Below are 13,150 nucleotides of genomic sequence, written 5' to 3'. Positions count from 1 at the left end.
AGAATTTCAGGAGCTTTTGTGGACACTCTCACAGACTGGGTCCCCACCATCATCATTTAGCCTCCCAGGATGCTCTGCTACTTCAGCTTCTCTTTCTTTGAGGCACATGGGCAGATTTATTTATTTGAGCTATACCCTACCTTTCTGCTCACTGAGCTCCAGTCCTTTACTGTTCTTATTTTCTAAGAATACCTTTGAAGTATATGTGAGGCCTAGAAGCATTGCTGTAAATAAAGATTAAGCCTGTACCTTTATTTTGCAGCATGCTAGCTTTCTATTCTTTAAATAATCTAAATACAAAACTGTCCTATACTTTCTCAGATGTAGTCAGACTATAATCACAGAAGAGCTAAATCCCATATATGCATTCCATGCTACAGTAGCATTTTGCAACCTGGTGCCTGCTAGATATGTTGGCCACAACTCCCTGAATACTCAGATGATGCTGAATGGATAGTAGTCAGAGAGTTGTCCAACACATCTGGAAAGCAACAGACTGCATTAGAGGAATTTCAAGCAGTCAGCAGAGAGCAGAAAAGTGGCTTTTTCATCTTGAGTGAAATGCAGCTGTACATTAAAGAGTTAAAATGGGTAACTCACCAGCTAATATTCTAGCAGTTGTGCCAGCACTCCAATGCAACCAGTTGAAAATCTGCCTTCTGTCCCCAGAAAGGAAAGAAGAATTCATTTCTCATTTCAACGAAGGAAGGAAGGAAGGAAGGAAGGGAGGGAGGGAGGGAGGGAGGAAGGGAGGAAGGGAGGAAGGGAGGAAGGGAGGAAGGGAGGAAGGGAGGAAGGAAGGAGCACAAATGCATTATGCATTTTCATTTAGGCATTTATACAATTAGGAGTTCTGGAAAAATTGGAGTCTGCAGAACATCTTTGGAGATTGCAGGGGCTAATTTCCTAAGACAAGAGACACAGAATCAGGTGCTTCCAGATGTGTTAAATGAAATCCCTATAATTCCCATCCTGCAAGTCCAAACTGGCCAACATCAATACTTAGCTAATAATTCTAGAAGCTGCAGTTCGGCATCTGTAGGACACTAGCTTGAGGAATGATCATTTAAACCTTCTGACAATGCTACTAACAATCTCATTAATAAACTTTTGGGCAATTAAGCGTACAAAATCAGAATACCTTGGTACTTGCGGAGGAGGTCTGAAGGCTGCTGTGAGAGGCTGAAAAAGTGCCAGTGCCATTACAGTGCAGCCAAAATAGGGGTGAAAACCTGCTTGCTATATTAGAAAAAGGAATGTTAGTTATAACTAGGCTTTTTTTAAATTTTCTTTGTTTAAAAGATGTACTGTATATAGCTGCCCTACATCTTAACCCCGGGCAGCTTACAAATAATAATAAACATAAAAACATAAAACCAATATAAACACCTTGAGCGCCCGCCCCCCCAAAAACAACATACCCCTCACATCTACAAGCAACTTTATTGGACTTCAGCACACACTACCCCAGTGTTTGTGGGAAAAGCCAGGTCTTCAAGTCTTTTGGGAAGGCCAAGAGTGTAGGGACCAGCTTGATCCCAGGAGGGTGTTCCAAACTTTGCAAGCAGCGCAATCATTTTTTTCACAACAACACACATATTACAATATTAAACTTTGGATATGCTAATTTATAAAGGACAATTTTCCATGTATAGAAAGTTAGGGTTGGGGTTACAGTAAAGTCTGTTTGGAAATTGGATTTAGCTTTATTATATCATAAAAAACAAAAAGATAAAGCAGAAAATGTAACATTACAAAGTATTCCTCGATACACTACTGAATGCTGGAGAAATTCAAGAGTCTACAGTACTTGGAACAGCACAAGTCTTTTCCAGTTTCTAGAATCATCTTGCACTTGGGGATAGATCATGTACATCTGTTTGATTTCAAGACACTAATTCTATGCAGGTTACACATAACTGCCTCTTTGTACAAATCACAATTGTACAAGGTATTTTTGTTTTGCCAGAGCATGAGCTGTACAATTCAAGTATGTTCCTGTTTCATTCATCAACTCTAACTATGCTAATACTATTCTGAGCTAGTTCTCGAAGTACTATCGTAGTCACATACTAGTCACAAATCTATTTTTTCTTGCTTTTATGAAGGATGATGGTCCTCTCTAACAAGGTGCAAGTGAACATAAAGTCTACAAAGTAATTATACCTCCATACACCTCCATGTAGCCAGATATCTCAAGACCTTTGGCACAGGATTTAATTTTGCTCACCCATATCATTCTCTCTCTCTCTCTGTATATGTGTGTGTGTGTGTGTGTGTGTGTGTGTGAGGTGTGTGTGTGTGTGTGTGCATACACACACAGAAAAACTCAATGTCATTATAGAATACTGAGATGTTTTCAAAAAGGGATAGGGATGGAACACTAAGCCTTTAAAATAAGATTTAAAATGACCTTGTCAGATTTTAAGCAGTTAATTCCAAATTTATCTATGTCACTTACTTTATTCCAGCCTCTTCGATACACAAAAGGAAGAACAAAAGATGCACTTGTGAGCAATACTGTTATTATCATCAAGGTACGATGGACCTACAAAAGTTAGATTCAAAAAATAACATGAATAGATGCTAACAGAGCAACCTCTTACACACATTCTATGACCAAGAACCTTTGACAGAAAATTCATTGGATAAGAATAAAACTGACAAGTAAACTCTTGCACAATAGTAAAACTTTGCTAAAGATATCTTGTATACACCAATACAGAATAACGATACTCCACAATTCGCTTTTTCCCCCACCTGAAACCAAACCTCTTCTCCAAGCAGTAGAGTATTAGGCCAGACAGACTTGAAAAAACGGGCAATGATCACCCCTATGCTAACTGTTGTTATCCATCCAAGAAACATCAGTGCACCTGAAAGAAAAAATACAAGACACTTGCTAATGACTTTAGTTGCAGCACTGAGAAGCCCCTGCACTTAAAAGTAAGCTTCCATTTTATTTCGGAATCAAAGAGCAAAAGTGCACCCTCAAACCATTTAAGACTGCTTTCTTCCCCAATTTTTACTATTACAAGCTAATCTTTGCACTGCATTCTGTTGGCATGGTTTGAATTCCCACAAGACTTCCAAATGGCCCAAAAGATGATGTTTGCCACAATGTATTTTCCCCACTCTCTCTGCAATATGCTCTTGCAAAACTCTTTTCCTTGGAACTGAAGACAAAATAAAATAATCAAACCTTGTGATCTATCTGAGAAAGCTAACCTGTTAAGCAATTACAACAGGACCTCATCATACACACCCCAAGCCATCGCCCAACAAGAACATCTTGCACCATATGCATTTTATAATGTTTTACAAAATTGTAAAACTTTAAACTTGCCATGTATCTTGATCAGGAACGGAGAGCGGGATCCTCCAATGTCTTTTAATGGACCCAGAACATTGTATTTTCCATTTGTAATCAGAGGCTGTTGGTGGTGTTTGTAGATTGCACCTCCTGCACCCGGGAAGAAATAATAAATTATGCACCACCAGCACAGGAAGAATAAATAACATTATCTCCACAGATCAAGACTTTAGAACAGAAATTCAGTTTGCTTCAGAGATTCATTTCTCTATGCAGTTCCAATGTGCTAGCCAAAGGCAACACCCCTCAAACACTTCTAGATTAAAATTAGCACTTTAGAGCATTCCATGTGTTGATATTATACTGATCCTTTGCTATGCAAAAATTAACAACAGCATGCCATAATAAGACTACAAAATCATCAGTATGCTTTACATCTCTTCCCCAAGCCAGTTAGGTGAACCTGTGGAGGTCCTGTCTCAGTGTTGGGAGGCTGTGGAGTTTTGGATGGAGAATAACAGGTTCCAACTCAAACCTAGCAAGACTGAGTGGCTTTGGGCTTTAGGGTCCCCTAGGTAAAGGTAAAGGTTTCCCTTGACATTAAGTCCAGTCGTGTCCGACTCTAGGGGGCGGTGCTCATCTCCGTTTCAAGCCAAAGAGCCAGCGTTTGTCCGTAGACCCTTCCGTGGTCATGTGGCCGGCATGACTAAACGGAACGCCGTTACCTTCCCGCCGAAGCGGTACCTATTAATCTACTCACATTTGCATGTTTTCGAACTGCTAGGTTGGCAGGAGCTGGGACTAGCAACGGGAGCTCACCCCATCACACGGATTTGAACTGCCGACCTTCCGATCAGCAAGCTCAGCAGCTCAGCGGTTTAACCCGCAGTGCCACCGTGTCCCCCTAGTTCTGGGGAATTTCCATCCCTTGTTCTGGATGGGGTTGCACTATCCCGAACAGAACCTGTGCGCAATTTTGGGGTCCTTCTGGACTCACGGCTCCTATTTGAGGAACCGGTGGCAGCTGCAGTCAGGAGCACCTTTGCACAATTGTGTGTTGTGTGCCAGTTGCACTCATACCTGGACTGGGAGGCCCTGCTCATAATCACTTATGCCATGATCACCTCCCATAAGGACTACTGCAATGCATTCAACATGGGGCTGCCCTTGAAGAGTACTGGAAGCTTCAGATGGTACAGAACGCAGCTGTGTGAGTGGTTATTGTGTGCTCCTCAGTCAGAGCACATTACATCTCTGCTCTGCAAGCTGCATCGGTTATACCAGTTTGCTTCTGGGTTCAATTTAAGGTGCTGGTGATAACTCTCTATAGCATGGGAGTAGGTTACTTGAAGGACTGTCTCTATGCAACTACGTCCTATGAGGTCTGGCAGGAACAGCATGCTCTGGGTCCCATCTGCTAGGGAATGCCATTTGGTGGGGCCCAGGAAAAAACCTCTACTGATGTGTCCCCAATCCTTTGGAACATCACCCCGCCCCCAGATTAGTCCAAACCCTCCTGACATTCCATAGGGCCTTAAAGACTTAGTTTTGCCATCGGGTGTGGGGACCCGGGTGTTTGATCGTGCCTGTTGATTATTGCTGATGGGCTCTGTTGATTATTGCTGATGGGTTTTGGTATATCTTGGATTGTATCATTGTATGATTTTTCATATTGTTCTTATACTTACTTTTTTTGCGTTTTGGGAGGTGGGGTGTTATATTGTTTTTAATTTCTACAAGCCACCCAGAGTCATGTATTTGAGATGAGTGGCTATAGGAATTAAAATAATATGTAAATGAGTAAGTAAGTAAGTAAGACAGACATCAGAATCATCAGATTCTCACGTATGGCTAAGACTTACTTTCCAAATGTGTTGGTTTACAACTCTCAGCTTCATTTGCCAGTACAATAATAAGGCTGTTTTGGGAATGCTGAGAGTCATAGAGCAGCACCTCTGGAAAGTAGCAATCTAGGGCAAACCGCTTGGGCATTTCTTAAAAATGAAGTATGAAGACTTATATGAAATTTCCATTGCTATTCATGTCCTGGATCTGCAACAGAAAGTTCACACATTCAACCTAATGTACCAGTAGAACTAAGGAGGAGGAAGCGTGTTTGTTTAGGGAAGATCAGTTTCACACTGATGGCAACTGCAAGCATGGCATAACTCAACAGAGTACATATCCAGTACATTAAAGATTCAGAAAAGGGAAATGTTGCCTTATCTGTATCTATTAATAAGGCTTTTCCAAAGCCCCATTAACACTGATCATGAATCTAGAAGTATTTTTCCTTCTCCAACCCAAGCATTAGCTGGCAACAAGTAAAGACCAACTAATGCCTGGAACTCAGAATGAAAAATATATCTGATGTGGAACTTATATAAAGTGAATGTTCAGGCAGATTTTTTCCTACAGTCATAAACTTTTTACCTTCACTGACTTCACCGTCAGCCAGAAATATGTAGTACTTTGCATCTAGATTAAATCTTCCTGTAAAAGCTGGAAGATGAATTCTTCTCCTGAAAGAACACTGGATAAGACCATCAGCCAGCCTCCAAGACATTTTCTCCAAAGCATTCTAAGAAACAGGCAATGCAGATTTAACATCTGTATCTCAAAAGATAAACCACCACATATATTGTGACTGGTGCTGTCAAAAGTGCTGTCAGACACTTATCAATATCAAAGAAGGAACATACCAAACCCAAACAGGTTTAATTGGCTGGACTTGTATGAAGCAGATGAAAAATATTTAGCAAGACAAGTCATGGCTATTTCCCATTGTAAGTTTAATGACCTTCTCAAACATCTTCAGCACCATCCTGCTGATTTACAAAAACTTCAATCCTTTTGAAAGCTGAAAGGCCAACATACTGTATAACTAGTCTGATCATTTTTCAGCAGCCAATTTGGGGCTTACTAAGCCTGCTGATTGCATAAATAAAAACTGGATCCTTCAAATGAATCCTGATATTGTATCATTCAAAGGACACTTGCAACTTAAATTACAGTCCTCTTAACTCTGTTATCCTCTAGTGATAATACTAGTGATAGTATTTTCTGCAATACTAATAAAACTGGTATACACTAAACTTAGCAAGAATGGGGCAGTGGTTTTCCTAATATTTATTGTTGCAAAATAAAGCCAGCTGAATGCAAACACACTGAACAAACTGGGGATCTAAAATGTTAATAGTGCAAGTAATTTTTCCTCTGAGATATACCAATTTGAGCAGAATAACCACCATATCTACATTCTGCAGAAAGAGTTGAAATAAGGCCATATGTATCATTTTGTTAAACAACATAATAATTACATAGAACAACTGTACACATACATTTTAAATTTAGAATTCTCCATTACATAGTACTTCCAAAATGCAGCAAAATAATTCTGCAGAGGAAAGTCAGAGAATGGATAAAGTTCCATACAGTACAACCCCTTTATACAGCTTCTTTAACTTCACAGTTGTTTTCCCTGATGTAAGAAGAATTCATACGGAAGTCCGTATGTTGGTTACTGTGCAAGGCATTTTGTAACAAGGACATACGGAGTTCAACTCTATAATAACATGAAATTACAGTACCTTTGAGTCAAATTCTGGATAAGATCGCCCAACCAGGAAAGCTGTACTGATGTCAGCACAATGACCTTCACTAATGCAAAGATATGCATCATCACCACCACCCTGGATATAAGAGATTATTAAACTGTTTTTCCACTCTACTCAGCAAGCCTACATGGCCCATATTCAAATTTAGACTAGGTTAATAATTTAATGCAGCCTCCCAAAATGGTATCCTCTAAATATGATGCATTAGCTGAGAATTATGGGAATCGTACTTTAATATATCAGGTATCAAGTAGGGGAAGGCTATCAAGTTGGGGAAGGCTAAGCTACAGATACATCTCACTGATGTTCTTATTTAGTAGACCCAAGGCTATGAGAGACATTACATTCCACCTTATTGCACAAATATAGGAGGCTGAAAAATCTGGCAAGAACATAATGCAAGGTTTCACTAAAATAGTTTAGGAACAATTTCATAAGAAATGAGCCTTAAATATCTGTACCATTGGCCCAATAAAAATATAGAATGCCAGAAATTATTTAACATTTATCCTATTATCAAGGGTCAAGAATTTTCTCAGACCTTGAATGTTAATACATGACCTCCCATGATTGCCTGAGAACTCCCTCTTCCTCAAATTTTTAATTCATCTCAAGATCTCATGCAAGAATGCTAGAATCTGAGAATTTATGATTGCACAAGATTTTGGCCATTTTTAATGTGCTTATTTAACTTGGACAGAGTGCAGGTAGAAGAGATGCTATGGTACCCATGGACAACCTTTTTACTGTCCCTGCCTAAAATACCAAAGGCCTGCTACAAGCAGTCTCAGAAATGCATTACATATCATGGCCATTTCAATAAACAAAATAATTGAGAGATTTTGACGAACACCAGCCTTTTGCTCATGAACGTTGTAGAAATTACCAATGTTAAAACCACAATAAGTGTCTGTAGGAGTAGCCTTAGAAGATGATGCCATTTTTCCAGATTGTCAGAGGATTTACTAACCATCCACTGATCATGAGAAAATGCAAAGGCAACGTAGCCTTCACTGGGACCGCTCATTTCAATCAATACGGAGTCATAATCTTGCTTGAAGGAGAGAAAGAAGCAATTGTTGGCTTTAGGGTCACAGTCTGTTGGATTTCTCACACAGAACTTGCGAACTCCACAGTCTGAAGAATTGAACTAAGAAGACAAGAAGCAAGGTTATATTACTCCACATGCTACTGCTTGAGAAATAGGGCATTTTCAAAGTATCAGTGACTCAGTTATAGGATTTAAGGGAAATGTATCTCCTGCAACCACAAAGTTCTATCTACTGATTAAGAATTCATTTTAATTGGAAAGAGTTGAAATATTCCATTCCATATTAACACATCAGTGTTAACAATCTTAAGGAATATTAAATATGTGTATGGTTTTAAGATAAGATTAATTCAGCAAAAAACTTCACCATGCTGAAGTGTAGAATGATAGAGGGGATACTTGCTTCACTCTTGTATTGGTTTGACATTCATAAATATGTTAATATGGCTTGGGAAAGAGTAACCTACTTTAAATCTGCAAATGAAATTTGAAATTATAGCCTCGACATTTGGAATGCATCAATATATGAAAAATTACAGATCTTGAGCATGGAAAATAGCAAAAAAAAAAGCAATGTTTTTATGATGGAAAGATAGTGTTGGAGTGAAGACGTCTTCACTTTCTGCTTATGAACTAGCTCTATGCAGATGTAATAGAAAGACTGGCTAATATTATTCATATAGTCCAGATGTAATGCTGTGTTTAAAAACTGAGTTGACGTTTTTAATTAACAATTAAAAACAAACACAATGCAAATTAAAATAATTTTGTGCATTAGCAGGTTTCATGATTAATAAATAGAAGATGAAGATGTTAACAAAAGATATGAAAATAGAAGATCAAACAGAATTAATGAATAAAATGGGTTTTAAGATTGAGAAGGAGGTAAAATATCTGGGTATCACTATGACAAATATGAGCTGTATGTTATTTCAAAATAACTACATGGAATGAAGTTTAAAAAGATGTTATGATGGGAGAACCTACAACTGTCATTACTGAGGAGAATTTCTGTGATAAAAATATCTTGCCTAGAACGATGTTTTTGTTTCAGCAATACCTGTTTTGACAACTGATACACCATTTAAACAATGGTACAAAGATATATCTAAATTTGTGTGGTGGGGAAAAAACCATGAGTTAAATATAAAGCCAGCTGGGTGACCTTGGGCCAGTCACTTTCTCTCAGACTAACTCACCTCACAGGTAGTTGTTGTGGGGAAAATAGGAGGAGGAAGGAGTAATAGTTCACCACCTTGAGTTATTTATAAAAATAATAAAGGTGGGATAGAAAATAAATAAATAAAATAAGGTGTTGGAAGATGCAAAGGAAAGAGGAGGATTGGATCTACCTGATTTGAAATTGTGTTTTGCAGAACAAAATTCTGTTTTGTTTGGATGAAAGCGTGGGTGCTGCAGAGAAATAGAAGGCTCTTGAAGTTAGAAGGACACAACCTGAGATTTGGGTGGCATGGATATTTGTGATATGACAAAGTCAAGGTTAACGTGGATTTTAAAATTCATTATGTTAGATATGTCATAATGAGAATGTGGAATAGATACAAACCTAGGATGTGCCTGAAAACACCTTTGTGGCTCTCAGCACAAGAAGCATTTTAGAGACGAGAAATATTAGACCAATACAAATGGCTAACTTATCATGAGTTACTAGAATTTTGTCAAGGGGAATGTAAAATAAAATCAAGAGAAGAACTGGTGGCAGAGGGATATAGTTGTCAATGGTTTTCTGATTTACAGTTATTAGAAAGATTTAAAGTAGATAAAAGAGTTTATGGTTTTGAACATTGTAAGATTAAGTTTGAAATAGAATTGTGTACAAATGATGAACCTCTAATTGCTAAAATGTATAACCTTTTATTGAAATTTGAAACAAAAGAACAAGTGAAAGAATGTACAATAAAGTAGGCTAAGGTTATAATATACAGGTGGAACAATGAGAAAATATGTGGTTACACTGTTATAATCTTAAAGAGAATTTTTATAAAATGATGTACCATTGGTATATGTCACCAGAGAAATTGTCTAGAATGTATAAAGGTACTTCAAACTTATGTTGGAAATGTGAACAAGAAGGGACATTTTATCATGTTTGGTGAACATGTAAAAAAGCTAGAAAATTCTGGATTCAAATACACACACTGATTCAGAGGATTTTAAAGATTAATATACAATTGAGACCAGAGATTTTTCTTTTGGGAAGAAAAATGGACAAACAGCTGGAAAAAAGTCATGGAACTTTGTTTTTATATATGATAACTGCAGTGATATTATTGTATGGACAAAGATGGAAAGATTCGGCATTACCCAGAATGGAGGAATGGTTGGTGAAGAGGATGGAACTTGCTGAGATGGCCAAATTGACTTCTTTGATCAGAAAAAAAGACAATATCTACATTTACTGCTGACTGGAAACCTCTTATGGATGTTTTGCATAAAACAGAAAAAAATGAACTTTTGATTTGTGATTGTGATGATTAGACAGGATAGATTATAGAAAGAAGACAGTTATGTTGTAACCACAGAGTAAGAGGTAAATTTATAATTGTACTTATAACTGCTGTAAAGAAGATTGGAAGCTATTTCTTTTTATCTTTTCTCTTTCTTTCCTATTTTTCTTTTACTTTTTCCCCTTTCTTTCACTTTTAGCTTTCTCTATTTTCTTTTTCTTACTTTATATTAGTTTGTATCAGTTTTATCTTTAAAAAAAAAAAATTATATTAAAAAAATAAAAATAAAAACTGAGTTGTTTTTATATGTAGTACAATCAGTTTTGTTTTTCTTTTTATTCGTTCAGTTCCTTTTTTCTTTCTTCCTTTTTTTCATATTGAAGTATTTTTAAGGAGTTCATTTTTCTGGCCATTATTATGCGCTAAGCCTCAAATCTGCAATTCTGTTTAAGCCAGATACTTGACATCACAACAACAGAAGTCTATAATTTGGGATGCACACTACAATTACAGTCTTGTCCAAGTCAGACACTTAATTGTACTATATATATATTTTTTTTCATTCATTCATTCTGCAGTATAATTAAAGGCTTTATAAATCAACCCAAAGTGTTCTAGATAATTACTAACTCTAAAAAGATTAAAGCATTTTTTTTAAATGCACAGGGGCCCATTTTTTTTAAAGAGGAGAGAACTTCGTTCATTTTGCAAAAAGGCTAAAATAAATGACTATTTTTTTAAAAAAGATTTTTCTATAACACCACTGTATTTAGAAAGCCATAAGAGACATCACGCTTATAAATTAAATTAAATTTATTTTTAGTAATATTTAGTATCTAAGAACCATGCCCATGATCACCCATGCCTTAGTCACTTCCCATCTGAACCACTACAACACATGCTATATGGGGCAATGCTTGAAGACCACCTGGCAACTTCAACTGGTCCAATATGTAGCTGTCATGTTCACCTGACAGTAGCAGTGTGTGAAGTTCTGAGTGCTCCACATTTAGCCTGTGTTACACCACTGCTGTGTGAGCTGCACTGGCTTCCATTTTCTTTTTGGGTGCAATTTAAAGTGCTGGTTTTTGCCTTTAAAGCCCTGCATGGCACAAACCAGATTATTTAAGAGATTACCTCTCCCCAATATCTAACCATCCCAACATATTGGATTGGGTGGGTATGCTCCAGTTCCCCTCTATTAAATGTTGCCATCTGGTGGGATCTAAGAAGCAAGCTTTTTCTGTAGTGGCACCTAACATACGGGACAGTCTCCCCTGAGATATGGAGGGTCTTTCCCATCCCTGCCTTCTGGAAAGCCATTCAGACCTGGCTTTTCTCTCAGGTGTTGGGCCAGGATGGGAGATGAGCTCAGCATTTCTGTTCTTAAGATGTAGTATTATGGTGCCTGGTGATATGTAAGAGTTTTAATTTGGGGGGGGGGGTTGTTGTTGTTATTTGTATACTTGGCTGTTATATAATGTGGGCAGCCATATAATTTTTTAAATAAATAACTGAATATAAAGGAAACTCTAGAATTTTAAATCTATAACTAAGAAATATATGGTAAACAGAAAAGTATAAGAGGCAAATAACTGTCCTAATCATTTTATGAAGAGGAATCAGTGTTATGGTGTCCATGTTGGAAAGTATCTGTTAAATGCAATTGTTGACATTCCACTGAAATACTACTGGATGTGGCCAACAATCTACATCAAATTAAGTTACAATTTGCAACTCAACTCAAAGTAATACATCAATTGAGCAAAACCTGTCAGATTGAAAGCTTCAACGGTAACAAATTTTATAGATTAAGTTTAATTAACTTGTTTAATTTTTTTTAATGCCTTCAGACTTACTTGTAGAAGAACAGAGATGGAAACAGTCAGGCCTCCCTTGGTAGGGAGGTTTATAGCCTTGGAGCAGCATCTCTCCCAAATTCCTGTCATATTGATCTCCTATTATGGCAGGAAAGAGAGAAGAGCCCTTCCCAAGGGCCTTGAACTCAAGGCAGTCCAATTTGGAAACATGTCACTTTTCAAAGAACCTGTTCACATATGACATGTGCCATTATAGGCCCTAGACAGCACTTTGAATTGCATCCAGAAATGGATTGATGGCCACATTGATGAACTTTCCAACGTTCCAAAGGGAGCCACATATAGAATGCATTACAGTAATTCAAGCAGGATTTAATGAAGGCATGTATTGCTATGGCCAGATCCAGTATCTCTGTGAATGGATACAGTTACACACTAGATTTAGTGTGCAAATGTACTTCTAGCTGTCACTGAAACCTGAGTAAATTCAGGCCTAATCCAGGAGTGTTTCCAAATGCAAATCTGAACTTTTGAGGACTTCATAATCTTGGCCACATTGAATTTGCAAGCGTAATTAACTTATTTATTGGGCTTATATGCTGCTCTAGCTACAGCTGACTGAGTGTAGATACCCAACATTTGCAAATCAGGTCAAACCTAAAAATTGCAATATCTAATAAAAATAAACAAAATCACCATAATAAAAAAACTAAACATCATGTATTTATTTACTATACTACCAGGATCTTCCCTGGCAATTTACAAAGAAAAGAAAGGATAAAACATCTATGGTAAAAGCCATAAAACATTCATGGCATAAAAATAATAATCAGAAATGAGAAACAGGCAACATTCAGTCTAAAATCAAAGCAACACAATTA

At 37.4% G+C, this 13,150-nt stretch overlaps 1 protein-coding gene across 1 annotated transcript in view; it reads right to left on the bottom strand.

Annotated features, from left to right (window-relative positions):
* Positions 1 to 13,150, bottom strand: part of FRRS1 (ferric chelate reductase 1) — a 34,795-nt gene that overhangs the window by 4,108 nt on the left and 17,537 nt on the right. Inside the window, exons 6-13 of the mRNA XM_063298270.1 lie at positions 7,901 to 8,080; positions 6,904 to 7,005; positions 5,747 to 5,894; positions 3,347 to 3,463; positions 2,761 to 2,876; positions 2,462 to 2,548; positions 1,142 to 1,239; positions 601 to 659 (exon numbers count right to left, since the gene is read on the bottom strand). Of these exons, the coding sequence (XP_063154340.1) occupies positions 601 to 659; positions 1,142 to 1,239; positions 2,462 to 2,548; positions 2,761 to 2,876; positions 3,347 to 3,463; positions 5,747 to 5,894; positions 6,904 to 7,005; positions 7,901 to 8,080 (907 nt within the window). The remainder of the gene's footprint in view (positions 1 to 600; positions 660 to 1,141; positions 1,240 to 2,461; positions 2,549 to 2,760; positions 2,877 to 3,346; positions 3,464 to 5,746; positions 5,895 to 6,903; positions 7,006 to 7,900; positions 8,081 to 13,150) is intronic.

The sequence above is a fragment of the Candoia aspera genome, chromosome 3 (genome assembly GCF_035149785.1).
Source record: "Candoia aspera isolate rCanAsp1 chromosome 3, rCanAsp1.hap2, whole genome shotgun sequence".
Classification (NCBI taxonomy): domain Eukaryota; kingdom Metazoa; phylum Chordata; class Lepidosauria; order Squamata; family Boidae; genus Candoia; species Candoia aspera.
The sequence above is the reverse complement of the archived record's forward strand: the minus strand, read 5'-3'. Positions and strand labels throughout refer to the sequence as shown.